The sequence below is a fragment of the Vollenhovia emeryi genome, unplaced genomic scaffold, assembly GCF_000949405.1.
Source record: "Vollenhovia emeryi isolate VEMERY1.0 unplaced genomic scaffold, V.emery_V1.0 DF939123.1, whole genome shotgun sequence".
Lineage (NCBI taxonomy): Eukaryota > Metazoa > Arthropoda > Insecta > Hymenoptera > Formicidae > Vollenhovia > Vollenhovia emeryi.
The window spans coordinates 4,119,646-4,128,783 of NW_011967243.1; the positions used below are offsets into that span (position 1 = coordinate 4,119,646).

At 43.3% G+C, this 9,138-nt stretch overlaps 3 protein-coding genes across 4 annotated transcripts; all 3 read right to left on the minus strand.

Moving 5' to 3' along the window:
• Positions 1 to 226: 226 nt before the first annotated feature.
• Positions 227 to 3,806, minus strand: LOC105569781 (nuclear pore complex protein Nup85). Its single transcript, XM_012026509.1, has 9 exons — positions 3,494 to 3,806; positions 3,016 to 3,121; positions 2,517 to 2,864; positions 2,007 to 2,386; positions 1,610 to 1,929; positions 1,317 to 1,534; positions 1,024 to 1,242; positions 612 to 711; positions 227 to 533 (listed from the first exon to the last, which is right to left on the minus strand). The coding sequence occupies exons 1-9, from the start codon at positions 3,521 to 3,523 to the stop codon at positions 323 to 325; spliced, it is 1,932 nt and encodes a 643-aa protein (XP_011881899.1). The 5' UTR covers positions 3,524 to 3,806; the 3' UTR covers positions 227 to 322.
• Positions 3,807 to 3,901: 95 nt separating this feature from the next.
• LOC105569783 (bifunctional purine biosynthesis protein PURH) lies at positions 3,902 to 7,956 on the minus strand. Its single transcript, XM_012026512.1, has 7 exons — positions 7,766 to 7,956; positions 6,619 to 6,822; positions 6,187 to 6,475; positions 5,617 to 6,108; positions 4,800 to 5,192; positions 4,448 to 4,712; positions 3,902 to 4,289 (listed from the first exon to the last, which is right to left on the minus strand). Exons 1-7 carry the CDS (start codon positions 7,782 to 7,784, stop codon positions 4,170 to 4,172), a joined length of 1,782 nt encoding a protein of 593 aa, XP_011881902.1. The 5' UTR covers positions 7,785 to 7,956; the 3' UTR covers positions 3,902 to 4,169.
• On the minus strand, positions 7,944 to 9,114 carry LOC105569782. Of its 2 annotated transcripts, XM_012026511.1 has the most exons (4): positions 8,931 to 9,114; positions 8,326 to 8,380; positions 8,141 to 8,251; positions 8,004 to 8,081 (listed from the first exon to the last, which is right to left on the minus strand). In XM_012026511.1, exons 1-4 carry the CDS (start codon positions 9,013 to 9,015, stop codon positions 8,069 to 8,071), a joined length of 264 nt encoding a protein of 87 aa, XP_011881901.1. In that variant the 5' UTR covers positions 9,016 to 9,114; the 3' UTR covers positions 8,004 to 8,068. The 2 variants fall into 2 exon arrangements, with proteins under 2 accessions (XP_011881900.1, XP_011881901.1); XM_012026510.1 differs by having other exon boundaries at positions 7,944 to 8,251.
• Between the last annotated feature and the right edge of the window lie 24 nt (positions 9,115 to 9,138).

The window sequence follows — 9,138 nt, forward strand, 5'->3', positions numbered from 1 at the left end:
AGAAAGTGCAAATATGTTCGAGCCACCTGTTTCTTAAAATTCCCCGATTTACATTCGTAATTCGTATACATATAAACTTTTTGCAGCTTCTCGATTAAATTTTTTTTATCATTTGAATGAGGTTTAATAATATTAAATCAATTTTACATTACATTGCGCAGCTTCTTCTTTCCTAATGCGGGACACAATGTGCGAGATAATCGGCAGGATCAAATAAACTGAAGAGTATAATTAGAAAATGTATTTGTAAATTTAGTTACAATTTATTAAAGGGAAATACTGATACCACTTTAAACAATGGATGATATAACAGCAAATGGGATCAATGTTCAGCCTGGCAGCCTTCCAAGCTCAAAGCTCGCGCGAGATTTCGTGCGATGCCTATTCGGAAGATGGATATCTTGTCTTTAAATTTCGGATCGTCCCCGTGTGCCTCCACGCAACGTAGTAACTCGTAGCAATCGTTGGACGAAAAGATCACATCTTCCGCTTCCAACAACGGTATAGCGTCCGTGAGCAGAATGGACCAAAAGCTAAAAACCAAGAAAACAAGAGTTTACATCGCAAGGTGTATGCAATCGTAAATATCCTGAAAACAAGCGGCGACTTACTACTTCGGCGTCAAATTCGAGACTAGAAGAGATACTAATAAACTCGCTGCCTCGCGGAACTCGCCCATTCCGTACATATGATGAAACTCACAATATTTTCCTACAGTAAAATTCATATATTAATTACTGTACAATGCACACTTAAAACTCGTGCCCACGATGCTGGGACTTGATCCAAGTTCCAGTCCCGAGAAATATGTAGCCAACAACTTGTAGCTTTTATGGAATAGCTGCAAGTCGATTGGCTACACATTTCCCGAGACTAGAACTTGGAGCAAGTTCTAGCATCGTGGACGCAGGCTTTTACACAATTTATATATTTGATTATATTATACAAATAATTGTTGTTATACGTATATGACAAATATTTATCATTATTCATTCTCGTTGGCTGTTACGCATAGTCCTCTACCTAAAAATGTGAGTCTGTCGCTGGCCAACATGCAGGAGCCCAAGTTCTCCAGCAAGTCACGACACTCCAGTTCCCCGTATTCCGCGTAATGTTTCAAAAACTGATCCGCGATGTATGTGGTAAAGTTGCCGTCGTGTGCCTTGAGCGCCCACGTGAGAGCGTTGCCCAATCTTCCCTGTCTTATACTCCTCATCCCTTGGATCTTGCACATGCTAGTAACTAAGCATCAGTTCTCTTAAGTTTGTTATAAACCTTTCAAGCCAAGGCAGAGAAACAGAGAGATCGAATTTTACCAACGTGCGGCAAATTATTGTCCCGCGCCACATCGATGATTTTGTTCAGTCTTGCCTCCGTGCCCGTCGATAGCGACTGCAACAGGATCTCTAGCCTAGCCAGGCCTTGTGTGGGGCAATGTATTAAGTAACTCGCGCCACACTGCCACAATGAGCGCTGGCTCATCAGCGTAGTTCCGTACTCCAGTATGAGAGATTCGTGAAGCTGCGCAGTTACACTGTAACAAGACATTTTCACTCGTCAGCTTACATCAGCTTGCGGCGATCGTCCCTTAACTCGCATTTCTACTCACTTTGTCTTTTCTTGGCTAAAAATATTTAATTTCCCGCATTTGTACAACAGATCCATCAGGTGGGCTGCAAACCAGCCATTATCGCTCATGTATTGTATCTCTTTGATAACCTGGTACAAGTCGTTTTCCATTAAAGCAAGGATCACGCGATCTAGATGTCTGTTAGCTTGCCATCTCTCGACTACGCTGTTAGCGTAGCGCGAGAGTTCCGGCTGTTTGCAGCAGGGGGCTGAATAAAATAACTTTGCTGCCAACAATTCATACCACGCATTCGTATACCTGGAATATTCCCATAGTACCGACTCGTCGCCCGCTATCAACTGCAAGGCGAAACTATTATCCCTTACACGAAAATAAAACAGAAAAAAAGGATTGCCCAACGTTAACATTACTTTACCTTCATGAGCATCTCCAAATCGTTATCTATAACGAAGCAGTTGGTCTCCAGATTTGAACAAAGATCCATTTGCCAGTGCTTCCAACGCATAATAAATTCGTTTACAGAATATCCACCGTACACATTGTACACCGGCATTGTTCTGATAATATTATCCGCGGTAATGAACGCCGAATGGTCCGCTTTGCTGTGCAACGCCAGCAGGCGGCAAACTAGATTTAATTTGCCATGGAACGCACAGCCTATCACAGCCTCCCAGTAGTTTGAATTGTTCAAATCGGCACCGATGGTCTTCTGCGACAAGATCTTTGATGCTGTCAGTTCACTCGACGGAAAGTGAAAGCTGATCCACTCCAATAGTTGCGGCAGCACTACGTCGCCTGAAGAACACGATGCGGCGTTTAAAAAAAAACTTCACGTATTTACAACAAAAAGAATTCTAACGTAAGCATTTCATATCTCCATTGATTAACAAATTATATTTCACGTATACATTTTCGCTCAATTTACCTGGTACAACGTCGACATAGAGAATCTCCGTTAAATGCCAGACGCATTCCACTTGATAAAATATAGTGAGAAAGTTTTCCAACATAGTCTTCTCTTCCGGTAACCGCTCCTTTGGTAGTATCTCTTGCAGGTTCTCCACGCAGGCTCGCAATATAGATCTATATTGTTTGCTGTGTTTAAGAAGCTCCGGCCTAATGTCGCCGGAGGAGGAAGCCTTGAGCTTCTGGACCGACAGAAAGATACCGTTGCTCTCGTTAACCAGTTTGCGCAAAAGCGGCGAGAACAGTATGATCTCCGGTCGGAGGAAGTGCACTTTGGCATCGCAGGGCGCAAATTGACTTCTGGTATCTGAAACACAATCTCAGTGTGACAAAGTAGCGGCTCGTTGTTTCCGGCTTGTATTCACATCGCGAAACATCTGTCGATGTATATTTTTGCAAATTAATAAAATTGTGATGAATGACCGAACATATATTTTTACTATATACAATTTAGCAACCTTGCGAATATCTGTCCGTATGTTTGTACGCGTGTATCCCGAATCTGTTGCTACTGATCCAGGTCGTTGCAATGCCCGCCCTCCGGCAAACGTCATCTGAGATAACCTGCAAAACGCAAAATGAAAGTCTGTTGCCGTAAGAGGAATCCTACCAATTCATTTACAAGAGCTCCTCGATTTTCTCTAATATCTGTTATCGTAAAAAAAGAAAAGACTTCTGTGACAAAAGTCCGATTGCAAAAAGTCTGCACGATTGAGTTTCAAAGACTTGTTTAGATTAAGGTTACGCTTAAATGAGGCAGTTTCTAATCATCGATTGCGAACATTTTGAGTAAAATTAACGCGCTGGTAAATTTAACGGTGCAACGTTGTCTAATTTTGCGCCAAAAAAATTTTATAACAAATGTCAAAAGGCGATGATGCATTTATCTGGATCTGATCGAATTCACTTGGCGTTGTACGCGGATACTTCACTAACAATTATCTGGGCGTTGTCGACTTCGTCCATGGTCACTCGACTTGCCTCTCCCCGAGCTTGAACCACGCTATTGTTGCAGTTAATATTTCGATAAACAAAAACTTTGGCGGGACACCGGGCGTACCGGACACGCTTTTAAAGGCTTTAAATACACATCTCGGGACTAGAGTGAAAACCTGAAAGCGATCGACAAGCTTCAGATGCGCCCCCTGAAAAAGTGGACGTCAACTAACGCAACGTCCATGGTTGAAACTTTCGGCGGGTTTTTCGAATGTCGCGAGAGTCAAACGTATCGCGTTCCGTATAAGTCGAAGGTCACGGGATGTCTTTAGAAAAGAATCTTTCTTTCCGTTCCTCGATCACGCCCGAAAGAATGCGAAAAGAGAACAATTGATTAACAATAAAGAATCGATAATTTACGAAATTTATTGTTTAATCTGCGATGGTATGTATGGGATAAACTTTTCGACAGATCACTGCTATAACAATATATGTGTACAAACGTTTACGTCTATTTTACATGCAGCTGCGCCAGTAAAATTTAATAGAAGTAAAAAAGCGGTACAAAAATATCTTCTATGTTGTCGCTCTTTTCACATTGAAGCATTAATTGGAAGAAATCTCTCAGTATTATACATCGTACAAAAATAGTGACGATGTATAAAATTTTATACATTCAATGATGGAACAATCGGAAACCGGTGTGAGCCAGCACGATTCCGTGTTCGTTGCAGGCATCAATCACTGCTGCGTCGTTTGTGGAACCAGCGGGGCTCGCGATGAACTTGACACCGCTCTATAATAAAAGAGAGAGAATTAGAAAAATGTATCAGGCCCAATAAATTGATTACCTACGAAAAAGACAAGTCGGTCGAGTAACGTTTAAATTATTGCGACGTTTAAATGCCAAAACGATTATACTTGTAAAATAAAGGTAATAATAATTCTACGTACAAGTCTAGCCCTGTCCACATTGTCTCTAAATGGGAAAAAGGCATCGCTGCTCAGAGCAACGTTATTCAATTTCTTGATCCACTCGATCTTGTCGCTCTCCGACAGTTTTTCAGGAATCACTTCGTACATGGCGGCCCATGTAGCTTCGTCCATGTCCTTGCCAATGGACCCGTTGACGTAGTTGTCGATCGCGTTCGAGATCTCCGCTCTTTTCACGCCTTTCTTGAACTTCATTCCTGTTACCTTTGGGTGCTGGCGAAGCCACCTGTACACAAAGGCATATAACTTTTATAACTGCTTCCATGCCTTGACTATTCACTCCTTATACATGTATGATAAAAATATAACGAACCAATTATCGGCCTTGTCTCCAGCAAGCCTGGTGCAATGAATTCTGGACTGCTGTCCGGCCCCCGTGCCGATCACTTGCCCGTCTTTGGCATAACAGACAGAATTGCTTTGCGTATATTTTACAGTGATGGTGGCCACGATCAGATCGCGAATAGCGTCTTCCGGCAGACCCTTGGACTTCATCGCCACGACATTGCTAAACACCGACTTGTCGATCACCGCGTCGTTACGTTTCTGCTCCATAACCAGGCCGTACAGAGTTTTGCGTTCCATCGGAGATGGCGCATAAGAAGGATCGATTTGAAGCACGCAATATGCGCCACCCTTTTTCTTCTTCAGTATTTCAAGAGCCTCCTCCGAGTAGCCAGGTGCAATAATACCGTCCGAGACTTCTCTAAAATGTTAACCACAGATTAATTAATATAGAAATGTTATTATATCATCAGTATTACATACTGTGTTGTCATAATCTTATTCTTGAGATTGTGGCCGGTATTCATAGCGAGATTTTGTGTTCAAAACCGTCTTAAGATCAGGGGACCTATTACGGTTCTCGAATTGGGTGAAAATGACAAAGGTGAGTAGCTTTGTCTCTTTCTAACTGTCCCTTTAGTAAGAGACAGAGCCGCTCACTTTCGTCATTTTCACCCAATCCGAGAACCGTAATAGACCCCCAGCTTTAGATACTCCATAGCCAATAAAACGTTCCATATAGCATCTTTAGATAAATTCAAGACGATCTTGAATATAAGATCCGACTACGAATACCGGCCTATATCGTATTAATGCTGTAACCGTTGATATTAAGCATCGTGTACCTCGAGATGATCTTCGCCGTTACAACGTCGCACGGCTCGGACAATGCGACGAAGTCGCCGAAACTTGACATTCGATCGGCGCCTCGTGCACGAGCGTAGGCGGTCGCCAACGGCGTAAGCTGACTTTGAAGATCCTCCACTTGGCACAGTTTCGCCTGTACGCTGTCCAGGGGCACGCCAACCGCGGCGCCAGCCGGGCTGACGTGCTTGAAGGAGGTCGCCGCTGGTAAGTTCAGGGCGGACTTCAATTCCTTCACCAGTTGATAGCCGTTCAGCGCGTCGCACAGATTGATGAAGCCAGGTGACCCGTTCAGCACGGCCAACGGCAGCTTCTCCAGCGTGGTGAATATCTGCGCGGGCTTCTGATGCGGATTCATGCCGTAGCGGAGAGTGAGCTGAGAGACACCGGCGCTGTATTGCTTGCGGAAGTAATCCGAGATAGCGTTGTCGTACTCGGCGGTGTGAGTGAACGCTTTCAGGGCTAAAATTTGCCTGCGAATTTTGTATGTACATGGACAAGCGATCTTATCACACTAGATTGCAATGCTGCTGTATATCGCGCAGGCTCACCTAGTCTGCAACGAGGTGTTCTTGTCGGCAGCGGCGTCCATCTCTTTGATGACCTTTTTGTAATCAGCGGGGTCACAGATAACTGTAACTCTGGCATGATTCTTGGCAGCGGCGCGCAGCAAAGTCACACCACCAATATCAATGTTTTCAATCGCGTCCTCTGCCGCCACGTTCGGTTTCGAAACGGTCTTCACGAAGGGATAGAGATTGCAAACTACCACTTGGATAAGATCGTAATTTTGCTTCTGAAGGTCCTGCGCGTCGGAATCGGTCAGCCTGGCGAGAATCCCTGTCGCGGTGGAAACAGGAGCGTAAAAATTCCGAGGATACACGTCGCTTGTGCGCGCCGTCGCACAATTCTTATCGCATTTAATGAAACGGCATTTTGACGACGATGGAAAGGTTACTTCATGGTAGCAAATTCATTCGTACCGGCGTGAACAGCAGGATGAAGAGTCTTTACGCGTCCGCCAAGCATCTCAGGCGCTCCTGTGATTTCAGAAACATCTCGCACCGGCAACTTGGCGTCTCTCAGTGCCTGCGCGGTACCTCCGGAGGCAATTAGGGTCAATCCAAGTTCGTGCAGCTTTAGCGCCAACGGTAACAGATCGGTCTTGTCGGACACGCTTAAGAGGGCTGAAAATTTCAAGGCTGATCAGCATCATCGACCATAATCATCCAATTACATGATCTACGAATTTATGTAGATAATACAATTGTCCATATAAATTTACGAAGGATATCGGAGAAGATATGTTTTAAATATAAACATTGAGAGAACAGTCGAAAGAAAGTTCTTTATTACGAGATAGGGTCTTTACCGTCCAAATTCAATGGCCAGTCTCTTTCCGCAACAATTACACGATGTAACAACCAATCTTCCACTAAACAGAAATCACTCCAAGGCAATGAATTCACGGTGGAACCAACAGATGCCTATCAATTTAGCAGAAGCTCCGCTACCTCGCGTTAGGAGCCTATCTCGTAATAGGGGACTCCCCTCTCTATCTCTTCTCCCATGTTCTTTTATTATACATTCGTTCAGTAGCATCAATTTGTAATCATTATAACGCTCTCGATTTACATTCCCTTATTTTAACACGCGGTGCGATACAAAATTATTTTGCGCACAGAAAAGTGTAGTGACTTGATTAGTTGAAATTTCACGTCTAAATTACGCAGCTGCGCCAGACAATTGCCAATAAAACGTAGCTCGCGTCTGGGAAGCGATCCAGAGGAGAGAATCTAATGTCTAATCTACAATGTGCTTTCTGCATCTAGAAACATTCTATTTTATATAAACAGATCAAAACGCTCAACAAATTTGTCAACAATGTACGATTATACAATGTATAATATACAATTTATCAACTTGCATAAATTTTGTAAACGTATACATTAGCTACAAAATAGAATGTTTCTAGACGCAGGGAGCACATTGTAGATTAGGCTTTAGTCTCGCCAACGAGCGAGACAAAGCAACGATACGCATATCCGGCGAACGTGCCCCGCCAATGCTCCATTAAAAGGTTAATCGTGTCGTCTTCGTTGGCCTCTCAAGCTCCACGCGATAACTCACCCAATTTGTTCGCCGGCATTTTCGAGCGTTATTAGACCCGGACGTAGAACTGCACGGGCAACAGGTGTTTGTCTCTCCGTAGGAAAAACCGGTCGTCCTGCCAAGGGGGAGCCCTCTCACGCTTAGGAGCGATGCGCGGCAAAGAGGACGCGTCACCGAAGAGCCGTGTATTATATCGGGCGATATAATTGTGCCTACACACGTCCATCTCCCCAACGGACGGTGAACAGCGTAAATACGATAACGCGCGCTCGTGACGCTGAAAACAATGTCGCAAGAACCGGCAGGGGAACCGGCGGCAGGTCAAATGCCAGTCCTGTTATATTTAGATAATAAACATGATCCGCGCACGACGTGTATTGTATATGTACATACGGTCGCTCCTCGTGAATTCGAAACGACATCGGCAAAGAGGGACATCGGGACGATCGTTCTCTCTTCGTTGTGCCGCCGGGACTCCGAATCGATGTTTTGCTCGCGTGGGATCTGAAAGCAGCGACAGGTCGATTCGATACTTGCCGCATTTGCAATTGCGATTTAACTAGAGATTTAATTCGTACTCGCCCGCACAAACACCTCGCGATTTTGCCCGAGGTTTTTTTGTGTTGCTGTTAACTGAAATATTAACATTTTTTCTTTAACGAAGAGAGATTAGAACTGTGTAAACTTTGCAGTAATTCTGCCCGTTCAATTAATCGCTGATTAAATTAATTTGCTTCTGCCTGTCGGCTCAAATTGACTTTTGAAAAGGAAATTTATGCCCGTCGCCAAAAATTACGCACGCATTAATGTTTTAATTACATTACGTCCCATACAGCACCGAAGCTTTCAGAAACATTTCAGAAAATATTGTTGCAATGTTGCAATGTTTCTGAAATGTTTCTGAAAGCTTCGGTGCTGGAGGAAAACTGAAAAGTCAAAATGACGTCAATTTTATGTCACATTGACCAAAATACGACATAAATTTGATTAATATGAAACATCAAATTGACATATCATCTTAACTTTTCATTTTCCTTGGGAAATCAGGTAATCTCTTGTTTACACATATAAATTTTTTAAATAAATGAAACAATTATGTACAATAAACCATTACATGTGTAAGAATACTTTAACTACAAAGTTTGATAAATAACTAATTATGAAATAATCATATGTAAATTACATAACAAAGAATTATTGTAGCGTTTTATGTATGTGCGCAGAGAGAAACCTGAGAGCGGCCACTCCGGTGTTTTACTTGTTACCATTTCGCTAAGCAGTTTCCAGCGCTTTACGCCCACTTTTATTTTTGAAACTACTCCGCTACGCCCATTTCAAGCACTGTCGATAAAGTCTCCAGGTAATACTGAAGGAGAGTCTCTCATTCTCCG